This window comes from Syngnathus leptorhynchus, chromosome 6 (genome assembly GCF_054491065.1).
Source record: "Syngnathus leptorhynchus isolate UIUO chromosome 6, UIUO_Slep, whole genome shotgun sequence".
Taxonomy (NCBI): domain Eukaryota; kingdom Metazoa; phylum Chordata; class Actinopteri; order Syngnathiformes; family Syngnathidae; genus Syngnathus; species Syngnathus leptorhynchus.
The window spans coordinates 4,717,562-4,743,907 of record NC_141200.1 but is presented as its reverse complement, the minus strand read 5'-3'; the positions used below and the strand labels follow the sequence as shown (position 1 = coordinate 4,743,907).

Here is a 26,346-nt window from a genome sequence, read left to right as displayed (position 1 = left end):
AGTTTAATCATTAATTTACAATAGACATGATTGCTCGACTAGGTTTATTTAATACATAGAAATGCTTAAAATAATATGAAAGCAAAACTTAAAAGATACATATAGTATTGATTTTTTTTTTTCAAGTTAGAGTTCCAAGCAAACAACGCGTGTGTTTAGTGGGAGAAAAAAAAATCAAAACAATAGCGGTTTGGTAATTAAAACTACATGAACCATAATGCAACGCGCAGCATTACGTCACTGATCTCTGCATTGGCCAGCCGCCAGACCGCCTAGGACAGCTGAGGACCCAAAAGACAGGGGATCCCGGCCCAGTATTCCCAATTATTGTCCCAAATCTCGTCGCGTTTGCTTCACGCAATGGCGAAGACATACGATTACCTCTTTAAACTGTTGCTCATTGGCGACAGCGGGGTGGGCAAGACGTGCCTTCTCTTTCGGTTCAGCGAAGACTCCTTTAATACCACCTTCATATCCACCATAGGTGAGTAGAGCGCAGGAGCCTGTCAGTTATAATAATAACGACGCACGGGTTACATCTGTAATAACACAACATAGGTTGTGGTAAGTGTGTGTGGATTAGTGTGTATTCGGGTATGCATTTGTATAATGGCAGAGATTGATTGCATGGGAAAAAAGACAATGGATGTGAGATACATTCTAATGAGCTATCCATCAAACAAGCCCAGATTTCACATGGATCAAGTAAATGTGTTAAGTGAGCTGAGAATCAGATGTAGATGTTCCGCATTTGAAACAATATGCATCTGAAAGAAAATAATAGAGATCCACTCCTGCGGTGTTTTGACAATTTTTTCATTTTACTGCAGGCATAGACTTCAAAATCAGAACAATTGAGCTGGATGGAAAGAGGGTCAAACTTCAAATTTGGTGAGTGTCATTTGATATATATATATATATTTTTTTTAATTGGAGAAAAAAAAAATGGATGCAGATCTTTGACATTTTGTTTTCACTCAGGGACACTGCAGGCCAAGAACGCTTTCGCACCATCACGACAGCTTACTACAGAGGAGCCATGGTAAGTTCTCACTCACTGTGCTGGAATGTTGAGAACGAAGGAACAATGATTTGTCATTGTCCTCCCTTTCAGGGAATCATGCTGGTCTACGACATCTCCAACGAGAAGTCGTTTGAAAACATTAAAAACTGGATCAGGAATATTGAAGAGGTGAGTTGTGGATGAATTTGTATTTCCTAAATGTCTGGGCAACATTAAAATTGAATAATCGGTAATAACACTAAGGGATGCATGTCGTTAAGATTGAGTTAACAGAATGGTGATTAAATTTGCTTTCAACTTTCCAACTGGCAGCACGCATCATCGGACGTAGAGAAGATGGTCCTGGGTAACAAATGTGACATGAGTGACAGGCGGCAGGTGTCCAAAGACAGGGGTGAAAAAGTGAGTCCCCAACTCTGCCAACAACATCTCATTAGAAGGAACTCAAATACATTCAATATGCATGGTCATCAAATCACCGCCATGTTGTTTTTCCTCTTTAGCTGGCTATCGATTATGGTGTCAAGTTCCTGGAAACCAGCGCAAAGACAAGTCTAAATGTAGAAGAGGTACGTCAACTTTTAGAATCTTGACATTTTGAAGTATGATATGGTGGAGGAAGATTGTCATGCAGTGATTCTCGATTATCAATGAAATGCCACTTTTTTTTTTCTAATTTGTGCCTTGTTTGGAAAACTGAGGTAATTAATAGTATTGTTTTTTTTTTTGTGATTTGAATCAGGCCTTTTATACCATGGGAAGAGACATTCTGCACAATCTGAGCTCAAAGACCGTAAGTGCTTTTGACATGAAATCTTTGGGCAACACAAATATGACTTATTGTTTTCTTAATAGACCGACAACATTGCTGGAGGATCGGGAAAAGCAATCAAGATCACAGAGAAAAAATCCAAGAGGATCAAATTCCTCAAGTGTTCGCTCATCTAGAGCGTGCTGTGCTGGTTGCTCTTTTTGAGAGGGCTCATTACTTCTCAATGTGACTTTGGAGGGGGAGGGACTTCTCACCCTTAAGCGTGAGCGGACTGGTTCACCCCACACGAGGGGCTCGTCCCGATTGAAGACACGGAACCGGGGGCCTGAACCTAGAACGGTAGGCCGTGGCTTGTTTCTAGCCGAGGAGTCCGTTTTCTTGTTTTGCCTTTACCTCAGTTATTCAACTTGTGTTCTTAACATACATGTACAATAACAAAGACTTAACTGGTTTCACTTTGTAGCACGACTTTTTTACCTTGTGCCATATTGACCACGAGGACGCTGTGCGACATGTATATCAAGTCCCAGCAATGATTGTATTTGTGTGTGTTTGTAAATTTATGTCTATGGGTCATTTTCATACATTTTGATCGTTAATGGTAAAAACACTTACAAAAAAAATGTGAATTTTTTTTTTTCATGTTGCCTTTGTCACGCTTAAAAACATTTCAGCAAGTTATTAATATAACATTAGAGATATTCATAAGTTGAAGTTAACCAGAACTGACCATTTATTTTGCTGTCTGTGTGATTGCAAAATGGCTGCCTCATCCTGTCCGCAAAGGTATAAGCAATAAACAGTATACGCATTTTTTGGGGAGACTGAAAGCTTGAATAATATTTTGGAAACAAATACCACTTGAATGGAAACTGTCAATAATTTAAATAATCAGTAAAATACTCATTGGATTACCATTATTAATCAAATAGGAAAATGACCCAGACCTAAAGGCATTAGACTGACTAGACAATGTACAAACTCCATGTGTTTGTTTTTTTTAGCTTTATTAATTAATCACTGACAAAATAGAAGAGTTCTACTTCCTCCAATGAGAGGCAGTATTGTCAGTATTTGCATGTTGTATTATTAAGCACATTGTACACTACCTGAAGAGAAGATACTTCTGAAAGTGATTGTTGAGTACATGTCACGGTGCAATAAATATGTGTTGACATTCGGAAAGTTTTTTTTTTTTTTCCACATTAAAAGACGTGAGGAAAGCTTGTTTGGGTGTTTTCAGAAACAGGGACATCTTTCCTTCATACACTCAAAAGTTATTTAGTCGTATTTGGGACTTTCTTCTAATAATTGTGCTCTTTTTGTACTCCTCAATTGTGGTTTGACGGATTGTTTCCCGACTTTTCAGATGTCATTTCTTTTCCTGAGCGCCATCCTCCATTTTGTGAACGACTTCTCCGCACTCATTCACGGGTTTCCTCTCACTACTGGATGCTCTCTTGCTTTTAGCTTTGCGATCCTTGGCGTTCCAGCTCAGAGACCTATGCGAGGGCAGGAACCTATCCTCGGCGACGCTCAGATACTGAGCGCCGTCGGACATGTTTCTCTTCACCCTGGTCTTGATCTGCTCGTCCGTGAGCTGCGGTGGAGTTCCTTCGCTTTCAGTCGGAACCGGACGGATCCCGTCCATTTCTTGCAACTCCACCCCGGCAGTGGTGCTCTGAAACTGCTGGATGGTTCTTCTGACTGTTGACACTTTAGGCATGTGACCGGCCGGGCCAGTGTGCAGAGTGTACTCCAAGTCGGCGGGCCACTCGTTGGGAGTTTTAGCGGCTTGCTCCACGAAGGACGTGTAGTCTTGAGCGTGAAGCTCATCATCGAGCGCCTCAGCCGGACTGTAAATGATGCTGCTCATCGCCCTGCGCTTTGTAACCGGCGACGTTTCGTTCGGGGTCTCGGCGGGGACGTGGCGTAACGATTTGGTCCTTTTTGGGGAGGAGGAAGTCGTGGGAGGCAGTTGGGCCTTTTTGCCGGACTCCTCGGGATCTTCGGGTGGGCTGATGATGATGGTGCTCATGCTCCTCCTCTTTGTCAGAGGAGAGCAAGCCGGTTCTTCGGCCGGATAGTGTCTCAGGGATTTGGTCCGTTTGGGCGGGGAGGTCGGTTTGAGTCTGTTCTTATCGGCGATTCGATCCAACAGCTGCGAGCTTCCGAGTATGTCCTTGTTGGTTAAAGTTTCGCTGCTCGAGCCCGAAGACACCTGCTTGGGTTCGCAAGGTGATATGAGGATGTCCACGCAAGAGCCCGGTCTGCTTCTACTCAGGCCGCCGCCGACTTCTAAGGTCTGAGCGCCCTCCTTGACGTTCAGAGCGCACGTGCTGGAAGCTTGACTCTTCTGTCTTTCCAGGCCACTTTTCACCGGTTCCTCTGTGTCCTTCTGCTTGCTAGCGAACTCCTCCATGTCCATGTGGAAGCGGTAGAGACTGTAACCGTCAGCGCTGTTGATGCTACCCTGGCGAACCAGAGTGGAGGGATCGCACACTGACGAATTGCGAGAATGAGTCCTGGTCAGCTCGAGCTTGTCCAACCCGGCCAGCTTCTCCAAGGCCATCGCCATTCGACCGTGGATCTCCTCCAATTGGGCCAGGCGGAGATCCACCGTTTGCAGGGAGGCCTTCATGGTGTTCTCTCTCTCGTTGACTTCTTCCAGACGCATGGACATGTTCTCAACTCTGAAGATTGAAATTGACATTGCAACATGGAAATGTAATTTTTTTAGGGGATGGGAACCATTGCGAAACATGGGCTCACCTTTCTGAGGTAACCTTGATGCGTTCGTCGCTGGAGGACTGCTGTTCGTCTTCCTTTTCCCGAAAGTATTCCTCCACACACTGTTCCTCAAACTCATACAGGTTCTTTAGCTCCTCTGGATTCAGTCTTAGCTCTTTGACAAAAGGAATTTGTACAATTAAAATGATTATAGCTGCCAAAGGTATTTTGTGGAACAAGCCAGTGACAAGATAAACACGTGACTGCACTGACTGAGGCCGCGGTCCTTCTCGTCGAGTTCTCCGTCTTGCTTCTTCTTGGCGCAACGTCGAAAGAGCCGGCTGCAGAGGATGTAGAGGTGGCTGAAGATGATGAGCGGCGGGGGCAGGATGGGCCGGTCGTGGAACGTCATGATTAACTGATAGCGCTGAAACTTCCACACTTGGTTGGAGATGGACTTGACCTCAAAGAAGGTGTTGCTGTGGAAAGATCACACACGATTATAATTAACATCTTGTTGAAAGATATTTGTGTAGACAAGTAGATCATTTTGAGTTGGTTATTAGACTACAATATAGGGAATATTTACATATATATTAGTATAAGTAGATCATTTTGAAGTCTATTTACTTGAAGACAGCAATGAGCAAGTTGACCAGGAGAATATTGGCCACAAGAAGGTAGCAGGCCATGATAGCAGGTGTAAGCCAGGCGCCTGGGATGCACGGCGGCAACTTCTTCCCGTCTTCATCGTATAAATGTTCACCACATGGAGCTGTGAGGACAAAAGAGCTGCACCGTTAATACTTGCTATCTTATTAGAATTGATTCAAATGTGTCTGGAAGACTACTCACGGTTGATTTCCATTGCATAGACTAAAGAGAAAAGCAGACCCATCAAAGATGTTAAATAAAGCAATCAGTGATCATTTTACACATCATCATCCTTCTGTCATGATCAAGCTGCTCTCCAAGTAAGCGTGGACTGTTCTCGAATTTAGCAGAGCCCCCATTATTGTATGAAAACAATCTTTTAAAATGTAATTTCATCAACGACTGTCTTCACCCTGACAGAAGAGGCAAGAAAAACAAAAAACTTGAGGCAGATGATCATGTTTGTGAAATGATACCTATCTTATCAATTTAAACAAATGACCAGGTACATAACGATGTAGAATGGAAAAATACATTCATTTTAGTGGTTCAATTCAAGAAATGAAATTGGTGTTAAAAATAGATTCGCTATATACAGAAGTCATTTTATTTCTTATCATTTTCACCGCCACTACCTCAAGAAATTAAAACACACAAACAGCAACAAAATGATTATTAATATCGAAATTAGGTCAGACTCGGCCTTCTGAAAAGCACTCGATCCCCACCATCAAGAATTGACAACCAATCACAACACACACACAGCATCCACATGAATCTGTGATCATCTGCCCAGAATCAGGAAACAGAATCTTACTATGAATTCTAGTCTTACGGTCTATCGAGTCGGCAAAAACCTCTCCATAGATCATCCAGTAGGGCATATAGAAAATATTCCGAGCCAAACGCCACGTGGGCTCCTCGTCGGGGTGCAGGATGGCTTGGCGGGCCACCCCGAAGCTCATGAGCACCACCAGCATGATGACCACAAAATACATCATATCGATCATCTGCGAGAAACACAAATTCATATCACAAAACGGAGCTGCCGTGACGACTTTGCCGTGTTCGACAGACGCACCATCTTTCCGATCATCATCACGTAGGGTCCCAGGTATTTGTTGACGCCGAAGATGTCCAGGACGCGGATGTACCAGAAGATGATGTCGATGCAGTAGATGACTCTCCCGTAGCCCATGTAGGGTTCGTGCTGGAGCCTCAACATGAGGCCCAGTAGGAAGGTGCAGATGGCCACCAGGTCCGTGATGTTCCAGTACTCCTCCAACCACACGCTGATCTTTTGTTTCAGCTTGCCGGGCTCTGACATCAAGATCTTCAAAAAGGAATGACATTAATGAGCCACTGACAACAATGGGCTGAATCCATTTTTGTCAAATGACAAAAATGGAGTCTACTAGAGATCTTTCAAGATGACACTTGGACCCGATCGAGTTTACCTGTCGGATTTTTTCACTGCCCAGTGTAAGGATGTAAGCAATGACAGTCCACTCTTGTAAGGATGGCCATCGTTCCATCTTGACCAAAATGATGTAGTTGTATAACATCAGGTAGCCCAGATAGCATATCTAATCAAAGAAATAGAAGAAAAGAAAATCATTAAAAAAAAAAAAAAACTCATCAACAAATGCGCAAATTTGTTTGCCAACATTTTGCTTTCTGTAAACCTAAAATAAATCGACGAATGTTTCAGATAACAACTTACTGTGTTAAACCAAAATTTTGTGAATGGCGCATCATAAAACTCAAATAATCGTTTCCCAATGGGGATTTTGCGGACGTTGGCATTGCCTTCCTCTTCATCCCCCTTCCGGGAAGCGGCATCATTGGGGTCCTAAAATGCACCAAAACAGGACTAATAAATGTTCCCCTAAATGTAAACAGTGACCTAAAAAAAATAGTATCATTTTAACAAAAGAATATCTTTTATTATCATTATACACATTTATGAGATTAAAAGCAGCTGGATTAAAAAAATAGTAAATATGTAAGACTCAAAACGTATTTCATTCCAAATCACGCACATGTATGTTTTTGTGCAGTATCAGACAGAAAGAATAAAACAACAATTTGGAGATGGACCTTGCTGGATTTGTTGTCATCCTCTTTCTCTTTTCCTTCTTCTTTGCCTCCGGGCGCATTGTAGGATGCGTCATCCCCGATACGGAAATCCAGCAGAAGAATCAGCGGAGGAAAGATGATTCCCAAAATGACCTAATGATTTGAAAAACACATCAGGTGAGATTCGTGTTGAATATAGTATTTGGTGAGATATACCTTGAGGCCTGGGTTCTTGCCGATCCTCAGGCAGCCCATCCACATGTCAGTGAGCAACATCTGGCTGCACGTGTGGGCGATGAAGTCTCGCTGCTTGGCGGCCACCGCTAACTTCAGACAGGTAGAGTTGCTCCAGTTCACCAGCTCGTAGGTCAACAGCTTCATGGCCACCTGCTCGTCGTGCTTGTACGACTGGTCCAGCAGCTCATAGGCCAGTTGGCCAAATTCTCTACATAGAAGAACGACATGATCGGCATCTGAGGATTTTGACCAATCAGAAATGGCCTTTAAGCGTTAGCATAGAAACAAGGATGTTTTGTTGACGCTGTGAGGGATTGTAATTTGGATTCTTGTCGGTGCACACGTGTAATGATTTGAAATCAATCCAGGGTTGCGGAGAAAAAAAAGTTTCTTGTTGATAGCCTGTCTATTGTGTTTTTTGTTGGCAATTAAGCTCGTTTTATTAAATGGATGTTGAATCATTTAGCATTTTGTGTTAGCAATAAGTTGAATTCTATATTTTATGTTTGGTCATGGAAAAAACAAATAAAAATAATAATAAATATCTTGAGCCATTATAGAAATAGCACAAAAGCAGATGACAGGCTGAAGGTTCCACAGTAAAAAAAACAAAAAACATTCATGAACCAGGTTTAGATTTGAGATTAAAAATCAAATCACTAACTTTGAGTTGTTCTCCAGGTCTTGGGAGATATCATCCACGAGCTCGCTCTCAGAGCACTCATGTGCCATGGCCTTGAAGAGTTTGCAGGCCACCAGTGCCTTGGCCATGGCCTCCTCCCCACGTTGCCAAAGAAACAGCGACATCCTCTGGCGTTTCATCAGTACTGCCCACAACATCAACTCATGGAAGGGATACTGGAAGCGACACACCTCCGGGTCATCTACGTCAATGTCCACTTCTTCCTCCTTTTTCTTTTTAGCCTTTTTCTTGCCTTTCGTTCGAGGTTCGTCATCCTAGCGCATAAAATCAAGACATTTTGCCATCATCATCATTTGATGACGTCATTTGTGTGCTTTGACAGCCTCACCTCCATCCCGAGAAGCTTGAGCGCTTTGGGCTGAGAAAAAAAAAAAGATGACAATTGGTATCAAACTGTCAAATGATTCGAAACGCGGGTTTTAATTTTCATACGCACCCTTTTAAGTCCATACAGAGTATTGTAGAGGTTTCGGAAAGCCTTTCTGGTGTAATTACTTCTGTAAGCTCCACCCATGAGGTATTCCAGAACCAGACCAATGTCAATCAAGGTGATTTGGTAATCTGGAGGAAGGTTTCCCTGCAGAGAAAGAAAATAGACAAAGTGGATCAAATAAACTTAAAACACACATGCACCAAAAATATGAAATAAAAATTACCTTGTAAGATTCAAAAAACATTCATCAAAATTACCTTTTTGACATCCCTAACTACAGCATGCAGAGTATTTGCAGGGCCAAGTTTCTAAAAAAAAAAAGTCAGAATTTGTTTATTTTTATGCAAACTACGGCCACAATTACTATATTTGCTAACTTTCATACGGGCCCACCGTATTGTACAACTCCTCCAGTCTTGGAATGGTGAGGAAGTGATGAATATTGACACCATTTTCCAGAAGCAGCTTGACAAAGTCAACTCTATCCAACACCAACGCATCCATCATGGCTTGCTCCAGAGAATTCACCTGACACAAAAAAAAAGAAAGATATTATTCCTATTTACAAATCTAACAATCTGAAGTGGCTGTTTTTTAAAAAGTCAAATTTTACCCAACGAATGAGCTCCAACTTGCGTGGATCTGTTTCCTCTGGAGGTTCAGGTTTTGCTTTTCCTTTGCCCTTTCCTTTCTTGCCCCTGGTTTTATTGCGAGGGGCACTGGCGGGGCTTTTCTGCTTCTCCTGGACCGGGACCAGCGCCGTTGTGTTGGCAATGGCGCCGGCAGGCTGACCACACAAAACAAATCTATAAATCTGAGTCCATTTATACATTTATTTTTTTCAATCCAACTTTAAAATTGGATTTATATTGTACTGAAAACAAATGAACATAATAGAATTGAAATTTGAGCCTCACACCACTCACAGGTAAATTATGTCCGTAAACAAAGATGTGATTGCGAGCAATGTCCACTCGGTTCCAGGCCAGAGCCAAACTGAGCTGGTCGGCCGCCGAAGCGTTGGTGCCTGACGTGAGACAAAAAAAAAAACGGGCTCCACATGCAAGAAAAAAAGGACGAGGAACCGAACGGCAAGACTCGACGCGTTGATCTTTAATGGTACCTTTTAACAAGGCTGTAAGAATGGCCATTTCGATATCTTGCTGACCCTCAGAACCCATCCGAAAAACTGTAATCTATTTGTGAGAAAAAAGCAAAGACAATTTGAAAAAAATGAAAGGCGCTGAGAAGGAAGTAGGACGGAATGACTTGATTTGATGAAAATGCAATTTGGCTTGCAAAGTGGTGGAACATTTCCAGAAATGTTTATTTTGAGAATTTTAATAGAGAAGAGAGACTTTTAAAAATATCCAGAGGAGATTAAATCTCAGAAGCTCTTGGCTATGAATCAGACATGCTGCGCTTTCTTCACTTAGAATTAACGGGAGCTTTGTGGTGACAAACAACTCTCCGGCCTGCGCTTGACCTTTGCCCCCACAAGACAAAAATAAACTACTTAGACTTGCTGGCATTATGAAATTACACACATGGTCTTTTTTTTTTTTTTGCCAGCTGCTCGCCAGGGATGCATTTTAGGATGAACAGATTATTCTTTGACACCAGACAGACAATCACCTGTAGGTCATGAGACTTTAAAAGCTCAATTTCTAATTTGGGTCACATGACATAAAACATGAAAGGAAGAGTTGGTAATGATAATCTAAAAAAAAAAAAAAAAAAAAGTCTGTTTAAATTGCTTATCTGGGTTTGTGAGGGCATTAGGTGGTCTAATACGAAGGCTCTCTTCTGGTGACAGTGCGATGGCACTCTGGGCTGAGAGGAACCCGAGTTAAGGATTATGGAGATGGCTCTTCCATCTGTTTTGTACTACATGCTTACTGTGACTGGATGAGGCTAAAAGTCTACTCGTGTATCTTTCCCAAGCAAATGCACGGAGCGTGCAGATTTCATTTATCACATCACTTGGCGCTTCATTGACACGTTGGAAGAACACTTTTGGGATTAAAAGCGCTTTTCCACTTTCTTCACAGCGCTGACCGGGTCGCCACTTTGCAACCTTTGCCATGATGCATGAGGATGATGCGGATTATTTCACATGTCACGCATGAGGCACGGCGAGGAGAAATGACAAGCAGGTGGTGGGGATTATGTTGAGTCAATATGTTAATTGAAAAAAAAAAAAAATACACGGATGAGTGGATGAATGAACATGGAGACCCAAGTGCTTGACATTTATGTTTATTGAGGTACAATTCACGTTGCGGGTCACCTTACTCACCAGTTCCCTCTTCTTCATACATTCCATCACCATGAGGAGGATTTGCTGCGACTGACTCTTGCTGTAGTTGAACGTCTTCTGAATGGTCACCAGCAGTTGGTCTCGCACGTCGTCGTTAACCAGCCTGAGGGAGGAGCTTCAAGTTGGAGGTGATCGAAAGGCCGACAGGCCAGATCTTTCTTGATTTGAATAATGTGCTATTTTGGAATAAGGGGGATCAAATTGAAGCTTCTTCAAATCAATTCTTGTTCCTTTTGTTGTCCAAACTATGGTCTAGGGGCCATTTGCGTCCCTTCATCCATGTTGTTGCGGCCCACGGCATAAATGAAAATTGACATGGGCTGTGTGGTTTGTCTACAGTACTACAACTACTAGGGCTAGCTACATTTACAATTTCTATTAGGCCTATTACAAGAATTTTTTTGAGAGATTTTCCAGATTTATAAAAATACACACACTATAATATAACAACAACATTTATTTTCATAATGTCCCAATGAATAAAGATGATTCACTTACAGCAGCAAAGTCTTTGTTGCTTTATCGCCTGGCATTTTTTTTTTTTCATAATTTTCAATATTTACAGTAAATACTCACCCTCCATCCTCGGAGAACTTATGTGCAAAGGAAATAATGTCAGAGGCGCGGCCACTGCCGTCGCACACCACCACCGGGATGGGAGGCTCATCTCGCAGACTCTCCAGAGCGATGGAGATCACATTCGGACCTCCTTCTACTATCAGACACACTAATGGAACACCCTGGCCCAGACCTGTAAAACACACCATTTTCTTAAACGTGAACTGGAAGTAGAAGATAAGAGATGTGAGGAACCACACAATGAAAGGAGAGCGAGCGAAGTCTGTGGTGACAGCTGAGCATCCCTTTGCTGTCCCTGCCTTATCCGAGCTCCAGGCATAGGATGACAAAGGGAAGCCCATGGGTCACATAGGAGGCTCTCCGTATCCAACGCGTGGCGAGAAGATGAAGGCCCCTCCCTCCCCTCGATGTGTCCGGCATCACTTACGGGTATTGATCTTCTGCAACGAGATGTGCTTCTCCAGTAGGCGGCGCAGTTTGACCTCCGAGCCGTACTTGCCGCAGGTGCCGTTGTCCGTCAGGATGAAATGCGAGTGGCTGTTGTTGAGCACGGCCAGCTTGCTCAGCGGGTTAGCCATCGTCTGGTAGGGTCTGGTCACCTGAAAGAAGAAGATCTCATTCATCGAGTCTCCCCCCCTTTGTTTGATGGATTCCGCTTTTGGATTCTCACATCTTTCCCAATGAGATCTTCTTTGTTTTCCAGGATGCCCCACGGGGCGATTCCTATGGCGCAGACTTTTCCTCGTGACTTGGAGGAATGGTCCTTTAAGGCGTCGCCCACATGACGGATGACACCTAAGAAAAACACAAAGTTGAGAAAGTGTGCAAAAAAAACAGCCATTTTTTTAATGCTGTTAATAAATGAAAATATTTGGAGCAATTTAGAAAAAGCGAGTAATTTCTCTGAGTGCACCTCAGTGAACGTGAAATGGTTGGATGTGCACTCAAAGCTCTTAATTGTAGCGTTCGCCCCCCCCGGGCAGGAAATTGCAGCATTATATAATAACCATTGAGTGCAGGGCTAATCTTCTAATGGCACTAATAGTTATTTGTTAAGTGACCAGTAAACGGAATTACGCTAGCGCTGTCACAATCGGCCTCACCTGTGTTGACCCCGCCCGTGAAGATCCAAGCGCCGGTGGTGACGGCCGCTTTAATCAAGCCTTTGCCGAAAACCTGCTTGAGTTTAGGCTGAAGGTCAAAGTTCTGCAGGCCTCCGTGAACCGAGATGAGTAACGTGGGCAGCTCCAACTGCCAGTCCTTCACCATCAGATGTAGCAGGTTGTCCGGTTTGGTGTCGTAGGACACTCGGATGTACTATTGCGGAGAGGACGGGAATTGAGTCACGAGAATCACAATTTTTGTAAAAAGACGGTTCTTCTCACCATGGCCTTGTTGATGAAGCCTCCACCCTGGAACTCGATCACGCCGTAGGAATCTGTCGGGTAGGTCCTGGTGTGCTTGATCACGCTCCATTTGTCTTTGGGGGTGTCGATCTGCACGAGCTGGTGGGCCTCCTCCAGAGAGTTGGCGCCGGGCGGGATGGCCACATGCTGAGTTGTCAGCTGACCGCATGAACATCTAAACGGGAACGTGTGTGAAGATTCAAGATTAGTCATATGGAAAAATGCTATATTGATACTGTAGTAGTCAAAATGTTCTTGTTAATTTTTGTTTGGGCTACGTCACAATGTTAGGGCATAATTGGCTATATTTAAAAAAAAAAAAAAAGAAAATAAGCTATGTCACCAAAATGTCATAATTGATTTTTTAATTCCACCAAATGTTTTTTTTCTAATTACAAATTGCATATTTTGAAAACCATTATTACCTGGTGGTGTCCTTGGTGGGAAAGATGTGAATGCATTCTCTTTTCACAAACGTCCTCTCAATCCAAACTCGCTGCGCCTAAGAAAAAAAAAAAAATAGACAAAAAAAAAAAAAGCCTTTGTCACAGCACAAAAGCAGTCGGCCATAAATTGCATCCGAAAACTGCTTCTCCTCTGATGCTTTTCCAACTCAGAGTTGAAAATAACCTGAGCCAAGCAAAAAAAAAAAAAATAATTGTGCCATTGTCGAGCACAAATGAGTAATTAAAAGTAGAGCAGTGGGAGCTCCGCTTTCCAGTAAAAGTGTTGGCAGCAGCAGCAAAAACAGGAAAAAAAAAAAGGAACTTCATTAGCTTCTACAGTTGTCCTGGACTAAATTGTTTTTTTGAACTTTTAAGATCATGTGAGTGTGACTGAAAGACACAACTAATGAATTCTTGCCGATGCCTTGTGATTTGGAATCACAAGAGTGTTGCGACTTGCTTTGATCCCAGGAAAAGGACTCGGGCAATAAATGTTCACTTGTCAAAATAATCACTTCTTTATAGTTCTAAAAATAGACCTATGTCAGAATTTACACTACTTAGTTATCCACAATGAAGTTTTATGCTGACTAGTATTTTGAAACCCCAACTCCTTTATTCTCATTGCAATATGAATAATTAAATTAATAGATTGCAACAGTCTAGCCATGGAGTTTTTTTTTAAATATTTTGACCAATTTTGTTTTTAATCTAGTCGCTCAAAAACAATTACTTAAATAAGAAACCAATTTTTTGGAATAATTACAAACAGCATTTTTCTTTCATTCTCATGGTAACTGAATCAATAACAAAAAAATCACTTTCCAGCCATCAGGTCAGATCTAAATGAAAAATAAATTCACAACCAAAGCAAATTCTAAATCACGGCAATATTTCCACTTACATAAAACCTTCCAAGTGTGAGAAGCTGAAAAGTGAGCTGGAGCTGAAGTGTTGCTGCTGCTGCCGCCGCCGCTGCAGTCTGACTGAATCCCGAACAGGACATGACACTTGTTCACTTTATGAGGGCCGGCTAATATGATGAGCATGTGAGCGGGCTCTTTGTTCGGCCCAGTCTCATGACTCCAGTTCAAGGTAATCCTTTTGGGAGTCCCATGACCCCCTTCCCCATGCCCACAGGGTATTTTCACCCTCCGCTTGAACAAGGCACAATAAATCTACTTTGATAAGCGGCCCCTAATCTCCAAATTTGTTCAAACTTTTTTTTTTTCGTGTGTGTTGCCCTCGCATCCATGTGGAAGAAGACGCTTGTTTGTGCGCCACGACGAGACTTTTCATTTGAAAACAAGAAACCCCCCCCCCCACCATGTACCATCATTTCCAGCTACTTTGATTTCAACCCAAATTTGCATAATTGAAAGAATTGGATTCTGGCATTCTTTCGGAGGCCGCCTCGACTGCTCTCCAGCTGGGGGCAAGTTCATTCAATCGTAATTGCAGTTAATTTCTATTTCCACCATCTTCTAATAGCGGTGGAATAGATAACGCCAAAACACTCACCTCGCAATATCTTCATGTCGGACATATTTGGAGCGTATTGTTTTGATAAATGAAGTGTGAATAAGAATGGGCTGCCAATTAAGGGCTTGCTTAATTAAGCAGATGAAAGCAAGAGCTGAGCTGGAAGTTAAGAAGCATCAAGTCGGAGATAGTTTTAAAACATTCCTTGCATGAAAAGGTCACACCAGCATTCCCTTTTCGGGCTGAGTTTGTTTTTAAAGATTTTTTTTTTTTGGGGGGGGGGGGGGGGGGGGGGCTAAAATGACAAATCGATGCCCCTAACTAAAGATGTGATCGGGATTAATTATTGGAGAGAAAAACAAAACACATTTTCTTCAGGCTTTGGCCGACATGACGCAGTTGTTTCAGCGTACTTCAAGTTATTAGGCACAGCAAATAAAAACTCCAAGCAAGCAGCTCGAGCTGCCTCCGAGCGCTTAACGAAAAACCTTCAAGATTTGGATATTCTGCCAGATCACATTGTGTCACACGGGGGAAATTAACAGGAATTAAGACAAGCCTCGGCACAATAAAAAACATTCATTAGGAAACATAACTCCACAATGGCTCATTGTGGATGGATTGAAATTTCACACATTTTTAAGAGCACTTTCGAAATCAAAAAGATTCAGACACAGGCTTTTTTTGGGGACTATTTCTTGAATGTTGCAACTTCTACCAAGACTGTATCATTGACCACAAAAACAAATGAACTGTTTTAAGAGAAAACTACAAAGACATTTATAGAACTTATCAATATCTCAATATCTACTCTGTCCTCATGTCCGCCATGCAATATTCTATTCAACTTGCCTTTGAGTGCTGCAGTCACATGGGCCAAGCAGGTCTCCTGACCCGCAGCTTAGCGAGAAAGGAGATCACAGCCAATTTGTTCCACTGCAGTGACAATTGCACGTAACTCAGAATTACAAATATTGAGGAAAAATATATATGAAGGAGTTTCCTTTTTTTTGTTTGTTTTCTTTTATATGTGAACAAATGTCAGATCCACTTGTATCCTAAGAATGTAGTGGAAAGAAGAATGAAATTGGTCATAAAGGATTTGGGAGGGGGGTCCTATGTGGAATGTGATGTCACCAGGGTTGGAGATAAAAGCCACTAATTGCTTGACTTTGTCGCTCAACGACAACGTGGTTGGAGTTTGATGCGGCGTGAAAGGAAGGAAATCTGCGTGGACTGTTTTAAGGAATACTTCAGAACCACGCTAGATCCCACGAAGGCCCGACAAAAAGCCGTCTTTCACGACGGCATTGGGGGAGGAGACATTTGCCCCACGAGATAACGGCTCGATCTCGTGGTAAACAACTTTGCGTTAACTGTGAAACGAGCTGTTTTCACTCGTTGTAAATGCACTCGATTGTCATACCGGGTTTGAAAATCCAGTTAGCTATCACATGAGCGACATGTCACTGATTAGCCTCGCCAGTTGACGCAGTCATAAGACGTTTTAAAGCGGCTACTCCCTCTTTGGCCCCAAGGAATGTTGGGGCCAAAGAGGGAGTAGCCTACTATTAACCTTTTGAGAGACAACTTGTTCAATTGGCATCCTGATCAAAAGATAATACAAATTATATTGCAAATTTATGAATGAAAACATTTTGCGTGATGAAGATGCTGATTTTAGGTTTAGTAATTGGCATTTGTCTACATATTCCAAAGTAAAATGTATTTACCATTTAAACGACATTTTAAATATTTTACAATTAAGCAAAATAGGAGGGAAAAAGATAAAAAATAATTTGCCCAGTTTTGTGTGTGTTCAGATACAAATGTGCCTTTTTTTGAAACATTAAAAATTAATTCCCAACATTTTTTTTTATTAGTCCTAATGCTGACCTCTGGCCTAAAGGCATCAGCTCTCTGCTGACTTGGGCCTGACATAGTCATGTGATCTCATCAATACAATGGGCAATTGTGGAGAGCATTTAAAATGACTTGTGTTCTTACATTAAAATATGGAATGGGAAATTGCTCTCACTTGAGGCTATGGATGATATGAGTTGATTTGTTTTACAACAGCTGAGCCTTGATGCTCGTGTTCCTTTCCTCTGTGAAAGGGCAAACAGATCAGCCGGGCCGCTTTATGCTGATTCACATCTGATCTTATGAAACAGAGCATGTTTGTTTAGACATATTTATAAAATCAATAAATAAAAGAATTTATTGTTCTATTTTGAGAATTCATTGAATTATTATACTTATTATTGCATTCACACAAAATAAGTTAAAACTTTTTAGATGAAAGTAATATTTTCTTTTGTGGATGACCTCGTTTTCAAATTAATAAGTAAAATGCTCACGATTTTAATACTCAGCCCAGCTAAATTTTTTGAAGATAAAGTGCTGTTGTGTGAACAGCAAAATATATGAATTAAGAATTAAAAAATAAAAACCACCCAGATTTGGCAAACGTATGAACAATTGTGGAAATTGATGCTATTTTTTTGTGATATTCAGCCAGGGCAGAATTTTTTTTTTTTTTTTTAAATCCATATTTAGTTTTTCTTGACAAATGATTATTTCCCAGACTAGATTGTTGCGCTATATAATCCTGGAACACACCCCAGTCCGAAGCGGGAGCATTATTTCATCTCCAAAATCACAAACCGCACCGGTTGTTTTCAAGAATTTATAAATAGTGGTAATCACATGAAAGCAGACTTTACAAAAACATATCACAAGACTTTAATCTTCCGTGCTGGCCATACTGGGCCATTATGTAGGATTAAAGCAGTGAGCAGCTCTTACTTGAAGCTCGCTCAGCTTCACTTAACATTTTGCTCGCAGGGGGTTGCGGTGGACAACATGTAAATGCCAGTACACAAAATGTGATTGGTTGAGACGGCTGCGTGGACTTTGACAACGCGACATGCGGCATGTGCCAAAAAAAAACAAAAGCATTCATTTATGTGTCCAGATTTATTTTAAAAGGCATTCATTGACAGTTTCCTACCTTCTGCGAGCCTGACGTGCTGCGTTTCAGGGAGGATCTCTTGAAGGTGCCACTGGGGCCCTTGGGGTCCATGTTGAAGATACTGGAAGCAGCCGTAAGAGGTCAAGGCCAACATCAGCACCAGGAAGCCACTGTGAAAGCAAGTTGGCACAAGCTGTAGTCACACTGGACAAAAGTCGCACATGGCTGAGCGCTTCATCTCCGCTCACTCTGCTCAGCGGCGACTGACAAGACACACATCCCAACCGGGGATATAAATCACTCGATGGCATACTTGACACATAGACCCTTTTCCTCTGCCGCGCATCCCGTAATCAGGATTACAGTCTCCGAGTCTAATGGATAGAGCTTTATTAAATGGTTATTGAAGGTAAATCTACTTTGGCACACCACAAGCCCCAAAAAAGGCTTAGTGCGACCATGCAAGCTGTGAAGCTAAACTTAGCAGGCCGAGGGGGCAAAGGTTGTCCCAGCGCGGAAAGTCGGAGGACAAGAGTCTTCAAAATGGAAACACCGGTAAGGACGCATTGAGCTGAATTGTTCTTTGCCATCTTCTCTGATTATGTCACAAAGGTAAAAGAAGCAGCAGTTGGTCAGATAAAAACAACAAAATGACATGGATCATCTCATTATTTTTGTTATTACTGTTTTGTTGAATGGTTGTGCTCTTCAAAGAATTCTGTCAGGGTATGCAAACTTATGAAAACAACTAAAACGACTATTATTGAAGTAAAAAAAAAAAAAAACTTTGTCCATCTGTATTATACTGCCCTCTTGTGGCCATGACGCGCATAACCGAGGAGTGACAGAACAAGTTGAACTTCCACCATGAATTTAATGCTGCTCTAATGACGTCACGTAACATGTCTTTGTTTTTGCTAATAAAAGACAGCCACGATTTTCAAATCACGATCGAGTCAACATTTGCAAGATATTTGCTTCCTCAGTTGCTAAAATGGAAAACACGCGAGTTTTACATAAAATTTAAATTTATTCATGTATCGATTTATACCCCGGTTATGTGATATTGAATCAGCAACCTAATCCATCGATGCCTATTTTATCCAACAACTCCCTCTATTGGATGTTAGCTGAAATTGATGCGATTTCTCTTCTAAATTTAACGGCTCTATTAAATTACATTTTTTAAATTTAATATTCTATTTAATTCATACTCACTGTTCCGAGTTGAAAAAGACACCAATTTAAACAGTTCTGCATTGAGACTACATATAATATCAAATTCACTTGTTGGCTCTTGTTTAGTGGAAGTATTTTGTAAGTCACGCAAACATAACATTTAAATTATTTAAATGAGTAAAAAAACAACAACAACGATAACGCACAATATTCCACATCACACACGCAGTTAAAAATATTACCTGATTTGGAAAAAGAAGAGTGTCACCCACATTCCTCCAGTGGTCGTATCCCAATTAGAAAGAGAGAACAATTTCATTTTCAATAATAAAACAAGAAAAAGTACTTGAACACAGCCATGTGTCCGGGACTGGGCTCTCCCAATGGATAATACCTCAATCCCCTGCGTAAGCAAACATTAAAGAGCTTTGATGTCCTTTAGTGGCTTTGAATTTGGAAGAGATTATTTAACACTTCAGAGGAAATGATGAATGAAACGAGATGGACACTCACAACATTCAGCCTTTCATGAATTTTTCATTAGCATTATTTAATAACAATACCCCAATTAAAGAAACATTTCAATAAAACATCTTAATTATCCGAAAGGTCAATCAACTGAACTGTGACCACACGATGGCGCTCTCAACACTTACACAGCCCCTTTGTTCTAACCACGAGGTCACAGAGGAAGTTTGATGATCTTTTTCCTCCTCTGTGATGAATATAATTTAGCTAATGTTGTGTTTTGTCCATCAGGACAGCCAAAACCACCAAGAAATCACACACTGACAGAAATAATTTGAACTCTTTGGAAGGAGAAACAGTTTGGGGATGTTTTTTTTTTTCCCACCTGCTGCTTTTAAATGAACAGTTGGACTTTAAAACAACAAAAACATACCAAACGAAGGCTTGATCCTCCTCCTCGTGAAGATCTGCACTGACCTGCATGGACAACACAATACAACCGGCGTGTTATGGGCTCTGCTCATCTCGACAACACGGCCGGTTGCTTAGCAAACAGACTACACACAAATACACACCTGAGACACACTTGGGTGTGTTTAGTCCCTCAGTGCGGCTAGTGAAAAGCAAACAGCAGGTACACAGTTGGATAAATAAGTTAAAAGCACTATTACGGGTATGAAGAGAGCCAGATAAAGGAAAAAAAAAAAAACCAGTTGAGGCTGCTGACGTCTCATTTTTCACAACAGACTAAACACATGGCTGGACTTTGAGGCCAAGAAATTGTGGTTTGCCCAGAGTAAGTCATGTTCGAACATGTTCCTTTGACTTGGTAGAGAGCAGTGCAGTTATTATAAACGAGCAATCTAGGTCAAGAAGACTAAAAGCTTGCATGCATGTTGAAGGAAAGCCACAGTTTGATGTCTGGGGCTCAGTGATGGCCACAACAGGGTCAAGGGGTAAGGAGGGGGGGGGGGTTAGGGTTAAAATTGAGTACTGGGTACTCGTAGGAGTGGTCCCTTCTGTCAGCACAAACGCATTTTAGGGAAGTAGACAGAAACGAGGCGTGGCCGAACCGAGCGCGACTGCTGGCTAACGACTTCCTGGAGATCAGAGCGGGCTGCGGATGGCTTGATTGGACGCCGCCATTCAGAACGGCTCCTGTGAATTCCATGAAGTTCCATCTGGCTGCACATCTCTATTCTCCTCTTCTGAGAACACATGCTGATATAGGGGGCACTTACAATGTTGACCCGTGGGGGCCATGTAAAGGTCAATAGGGAATCCATATGTCCAGCAGAAGGTGTTATAAAAACCACCGGCTGCCTAAAAACTCTTGTTTGTGATTGTAGAGTCTTGTTCTGTCGAAACGGAAAGCCCATAAGCCGTTCCCAGGGAACGGTGAACGAGATCTTCTGACTGGGGGGGCGGGGGGAAGCCGTGCGCTCAGCTGCGTAAACTTCCATTTGCAGATCCTCATCCAACAAGGCCACAAAAACAGATGCGGGACTCGCACACTAGAGACGGACGGACATTTATAGGGATGGCGACTTGATCAAAGGAAGACTTGAACTCCAAGTCAAGCACTGCTGGAGCACATTAGCCGCTATGAGAGCCACATCTTGACTGCTCAAATTTTGTGAGGAAGAAAAAAAAAAAAAAAAGAATCAGTATAATACCGAATTGCCGCGTGCCAGATTATTGTTGGTGAACCCAACAATTTTTGTCACGGACATCTGCCAGAGTGGCTCAAAATAATCCAGTGATGTTTCCAAGAAAAGTTCATTAGTATTATCTGACATGCAAAAGGCTCGACACGCTCCAGCTGCTTCTCATTGACGACATCCAAACAAGATGGACGACAAATCAGTTGTTGAAAGAAAATGTTGTCAGATTGGCTTGAAATTCAATCGAAGTACCGGCGTGACCTTTGAGATGATTTCCTGCCGTGAGTTACTGCTTATCAGCCTCGGGGAACACTTGACATCAACCGCAAATTTCATACCACCACGCTCACAAGTTTTATCGCCACACCCCAACTGCACGCAGAGTTGTTAAATTAGATAAGAGACACGCTCCTTATTACTGTCAACACTCATTTTGTTCTTCAAGGAACTAGTTTGACCAGTTTTGATTTTGATTCCAGAGAGGCCAAGAAGTTGACCTTCTGACTTTTGGAGCCACTAAATTTGATTTGACGACGGCAACACTCGAATCGAAATAAAAGTGATCAAACTGGATGACGTCACCGTGCTCTTATCGTATAACGTGTCGCACGCAACCGTGAATTTGCCGTTTTGGCATTTCAATTTAGACCAAGCTTGGTTTTAGGCTTGTCTTCTTATTATAGCTTATCTACAAGGAGCCGCATTGAAAACCATTTGACAACATAATGAAAATATTTATAAATCAGACAGCTCACATTTCCACATAATCCAGTTGAAGGTTTAACACAAAGTCCTTCACAAGACAGAGCAGAAGCACGGGTCGTCGTTTGGACAATCTCTCCCTCGCTAATTGTCGGCGGCGGCGTCGCGGGCCGTAAAGCCCGAGTCAAAGCAAGTCGACAAGCACCTGTCTAATCCTGCTGAACACAGCAGCATTGTCATTATCTTTGGGTGCTTGCTCGTAATGCTAATTACTACAAACCAGGATGATCCCAAACACAGATGGCGTTTGAAGAGCGAGCAAATGGCAGAAAGATAATCATCAGCGTGATGCAAATACAGCCACAGCTAACGTAAACTAGCATCAATCAAATCCAGAAATATTATCTACAAGTCTGAATACTGGCGAAGAGCTCAATCTACTTGATCTGCACTTGAGCTACATACACATGAATCTCCTCCAAAATGAAAATCCCCCTAAATCTGTGTCAATTCGATGATGTCAAAGAGTTGCCGCGCATTTACAGGAAGTGGACTTTAGCTGGGGAAACCGCTGAGGGTGATCCAGAAATCGCCCGATGTGGACTCGGTTCCTCTTTCAAATTGTCAATTCATATGTTAGGTCATATCATGGAACGGTTTGCCATTGAAACACTTCATTAAATCGATGCAATCCCGCCGGACGTTTCTTTTGGCTGACGGGGCAACATCCCGATGCGTCATCCCAGTGTGGCCTTTGGACTTGAAGCTCCAGGTGTGGTGAAGCTGTGCATGCAGTCACAGCATGGAAGGGATTACTAAATCACAACACAGGCACCACCCTTCTTCTCCTTCTTCTTCTTGTGCCTGGGTGGGTGGGTGGGCGTGCGTGGTGGGGCCACAGCAGAAGCAGCAAGACTGTTTGTAAATATTTACACCAAATCCATTGCAAGGGAATGTTTTGATTTGTTTTTTTTGCAGTTGATTTATAGCGGCCCACCAACAGGCCAAATTCTCGTGGCATAGCTTGTCCTCCCTCATCTCCTCAACTCGGAAAAAGGGTCTTGTAACGTTTAGCTATGTCTCTCACAAGTAACTGTGAGACACTGGCAGCTGAAGGACGTCGACTCGCTGTTTTATAAGTGTTTTTTTTATTTATTTATTTTATCACTGTCAGCGGCTCCGTTGCGTGTCTAGCAGCGAGGCAGTTGGGTGACGCAAAGCGAGCTATTAATAACTCACGAACGGGATGTTCTCGCCTCATCACTGCGAGGTCATTCGAGGAGAAAAACAACGTTACGATACCCATCACCACCAGACTACGACGCGTCGGATGCCAATACTTACACACTTTAAAAAAATATATATATATGTATTGCGGAGAGGGTAGTTTCGGTAATGTTTACTTCTCCTGCAACTACTTCCGCCTTGAGCACGAGTGCTGTGGGGAGCCACGCCCACTTGTGAACCCAGTGACTTTGGGAGCACCCTGACTCAAGGCTGTGTAAACACAAGTGATGACGTATACTCACTCCATGGAACCTTTTCTAATTGCAAAGTACTTGGTTTACTTTTAGAGTTAGCTAGAACTGCTTAGTAAATAGTTTTGTCAGCTAGGAAAACACATTATGACAGCCACAGGATGCAAAAAAAGGGAAAAGCTACACAATGTGTTTTTCTTGGGTCGAAAACAATCATTCATGTTAGAACAACTTTAAAATATGAATTGTTTGTGGCAAGAATGTTCATTGACACATAACAAAGCAAGTCTGTTTGTTGGAACATTGACAGGAAATAATAGCGGACAATTCTGGTTTTAAACTCAAGGCCCGGGGGGGGCAGATCATTTTATCATCTGCCTCAACTTTGTGTTTCTTACTAAAATACCCAAATTGGCTTCAATTTGATTAACCTTGAGATTTTGAGATGGATGGATGAGTTGGATATAATTCTTTATCCTGGATTGTGATTGTAAAAGCTACTTTTCCATCACTTTTTTGTCTAAATGTAATTAATTTGAAGTAATGATACATTTATATGGGGTCACTGACTTACATTTGCATGCGGTCAATATTTGGATTATGGTCAGAACTCCGGTTTCTAAAATATTCAGAAGATCCAATTTACACCCCTGAATGAACAGAGCCACTCGCACATTTAAATATCCCGTTTGTCCCCGGACACATGATGGTCAAGTCATTTCCACGTTAGCTACAGAGTCAAAGCGCCAATAGACCACACCGTGCTCTGTCAAGTCTCCTAAGTAGTCAAAAATGGATGCTCTATGTTAAGTGCCTCTGTTGAAAGGAAGCCCCAAACGCCGATGGCATCAGCATAACGTGTTCATGCAACCATCTGAATAGCCCCCCCCCCCCTCACCAGTGCCTGCGAGGCTCATCCCTCCCCGGCCAGTGCACTGATCAATGCATCCTGAATAGGGTCACCGCTGACCAGTAAATGGGCGCAAAAACAAAAATGTGTCCGCTTCACTTTGCTCTTTTGAGCTGTATTGTATGGCGTGGACAAAGCCAACATGCCGCGATGAGAGGGAACAATAACGAGCGCACACGCTCGAGGTTAGGCGTCAGCCTCGGGTCAACGGAGTGACGTGGATGGAGGCTCGGGTTCACCGACATAACTTTGTGCGTACGATAGAGGCAGCAGCGACAGAGAGCTCATCTGGTCGCTTTGCTATCCGTTTATGCAACATTCTCTCAGCGAGTGGGGGGCCGGTACTTTGTTCTTTGTGGTGGCGTGCCGGGGGAGGCGGCATCAAGGCGGGGGGAGGCGGCTAGGATTAACATAGGGGTGAAAAAAGGCTGCCTCTGTTGTGTGGCTGAACGTGGACAGCCTGGAGGCGCGGCAGAGGGGAGGATGACGACCACAATGAACTCCATCTTAGATGGACGCCTCCCACCGGCGTGCCAACTGATGCAGTGACCTTCTTTTAGCCTCCGCCCTTTGACTACGCCACACAACTCTGACGGCAATTTGTAACGCCAGTTCTGCCCTGAACATTTTGGAGTGATAAACCCTCATCTCGATTTTTTTTTTCTTGTGGCCTGTGTAGGCGAGATATCTATGATATTTATACGAAGTACAATACCGGGGCTTAAATGTTCATTCGTCGCCAATTTATGCATTGTTTGTACTTGTAAGCTTGACTTTCCGTGTTGTCTCAGTCAATCATCTTTGTTTGCCAGGCAAGTTATGTGAGCAGAGTTGCTGATAAGTGCTAAATCATTTCGGGGCTTTTTGTAACCAGTAGATCTTGCTCGACTGCAGGCTCGGTGGCAATAACATGTAGTTTCGAATCGGCTCTGACTCACACGACCTCCCGCCCTCCGCCCACAGTTTTGTTTCTCACTATCAATATGTCGTCACCCGTAGCCCAGCGATAGATAAAAATATGTCGGACACCAAATTCAACGTCTCATTTAATTTTACCTTCTGACTAATCCTCTTTTCTTTTCAACACAGGTGAAATAGCAGCCTGCTTTGTCATCATTAGTCACAAGAACCGTTGATGGTGTGTCATTCAGGATGAGTAAGCTTTGCTGAACAACAACATAAGAGAGACAATGGAACAAATAAGTACAGAGATTATAGTTTCATTCCGTCAGTAACTCGTTTCTTTTTTTGCTGTGTCGGGTTTCCTCTTCACAACACTGTCTTGCCTTATAATAGCACGCTGTGTGAAAAGCTCTATATTAGCTCTGCTACTTGTGACAGTGCAACTTCAGATAAAACAAAATGCAAACAGAAGGTCAGTCAATGATTTAGAGATCACGAAAAGCAGTTAGTTAATGAATAGAGGAAGAAAATATCTCCATTTAAATAAGGTCACTGTACACTGGAGTGAGGAGTTAGTTGGTTTTGTTTGTGGTGTTCTTAATGGTTTTAAAGAAGCCTAGCTAAAACAGTAGTGTGTTGACAGATTCATGCTAACATTTGTTATTTTTGACGCATCAGAAACATATGAACATGAGAAATGGGTTTTGATAAAAGCTGCACCACCAGCGAGGAATTTTTGTGTGTTTTTTTTTTTTTATGAGCCTTTTACGTCACAAGTATAGCACATTCTGCCTACATCTCTGGCAAGTTTACAGTGTTTGTTCAGGTTTTTATCGTGTGGGTAGATGTTTGAGTGTAGAGAACTACTTTCTGTTGCGTGACATTTCAAAAGTTACAATATACGTATTTCTTTGGTCATCCCTGGCCTGGCTGCAAAAGTTGTGTTTCTTTGTTGTATGTGCCTGATCAACTGAAGTGGGTTGATGGATTTTTTTTTTTTTGCTCATCATCCACAGGCTGCAACCCAGCAGAATGAAAACAGATATGTAATTTCATTTTGTTATTATTTATCCTTTTCACTGTTCACAATGTGAGCCCATCTAAACTAAGAATGGGCAACTGGCAGCCCTGATTGGTTTCTTAGAATTTTTTGGGGGGAGGTTACAAAAATCTCATAATAATATCTCAACGCATTTCAATGGC

At 42.3% G+C, this 26,346-nt stretch overlaps 2 protein-coding genes across 2 annotated transcripts; one reads left to right on the top strand and one right to left on the bottom strand.

Moving 5' to 3' along the window:
• The first annotated feature begins 268 nt into the window (after positions 1–268).
• Positions 269–3,031, top strand: LOC147055444 (ras-related protein Rab-8B). Its single transcript, XM_085914560.1, has 8 exons — positions 269–484; positions 831–891; positions 982–1,042; positions 1,115–1,192; positions 1,337–1,426; positions 1,528–1,593; positions 1,767–1,817; positions 1,880–3,031. The coding sequence occupies exons 1-8, from the start codon at positions 361–363 to the stop codon at positions 1,970–1,972; spliced, it is 624 nt and encodes a 207-aa protein (XP_085770686.1). The 5' UTR covers positions 269–360; the 3' UTR covers positions 1,973–3,031.
• Positions 2,512–19,792, bottom strand: trpm1b (transient receptor potential cation channel, subfamily M, member 1b). The gene is made up of 28 exons (XM_085914557.1): positions 19,261–19,792; positions 17,879–18,009; positions 13,363–13,439; positions 12,917–13,112; positions 12,635–12,848; positions 12,202–12,326; positions 11,959–12,130; positions 11,529–11,703; positions 10,932–11,055; positions 9,756–9,828; positions 9,559–9,659; positions 9,246–9,419; positions 9,026–9,160; positions 8,890–8,940; positions 8,636–8,776; positions 8,528–8,557; positions 8,161–8,453; positions 7,476–7,704; positions 7,281–7,412; positions 6,904–7,032; positions 6,638–6,766; positions 6,262–6,513; positions 6,016–6,190; positions 5,382–5,402; positions 5,157–5,301; positions 4,800–5,005; positions 4,569–4,701; positions 2,512–4,489 (listed from the first exon to the last, which is right to left on the bottom strand). Exons 2-28 carry the CDS (start codon positions 17,948–17,950, stop codon positions 3,169–3,171), a joined length of 5,025 nt encoding a protein of 1,674 aa, XP_085770683.1. The 5' UTR covers positions 17,951–18,009; positions 19,261–19,792; the 3' UTR covers positions 2,512–3,168.
• Positions 19,793–26,346: the final 6,554 nt, after the last annotated feature.

Coding starts and splice junctions, on each gene's coding strand:
- LOC147055444 (XM_085914560.1), top strand. CDS start 361: ATGGCGAAGACATACGATTACCTCTTTAAACTGTTGCTCATTGGCGAC. Junction 485..830: donor CACCTTCATATCCACCATAG/GTGAGTAGAGCG, acceptor ATTTTACTGCAG/GCATAGACTTCAAAATCAGA. Junction 892..981: donor AGGGTCAAACTTCAAATTTG/GTGAGTGTCATT, acceptor GTTTTCACTCAG/GGACACTGCAGGCCAAGAAC.
- trpm1b (XM_085914557.1), bottom strand. CDS start 17,950: ATGGACCCCAAGGGCCCCAGTGGCACCTTCAAGAGATCCTCCCTGAAA. Junction 9,420..9,558: donor TTTACGGACATAATTTACCT/GTGAGTGGTGTG, acceptor TTGTGTGGTCAG/CCTGCCGGCGCCATTGCCAA. Junction 4,490..4,568: donor ATCAAGGTTACCTCAGAAAG/GTGAGCCCATGT, acceptor TTCAATCTTCAG/AGTTGAGAACATGTCCATGC.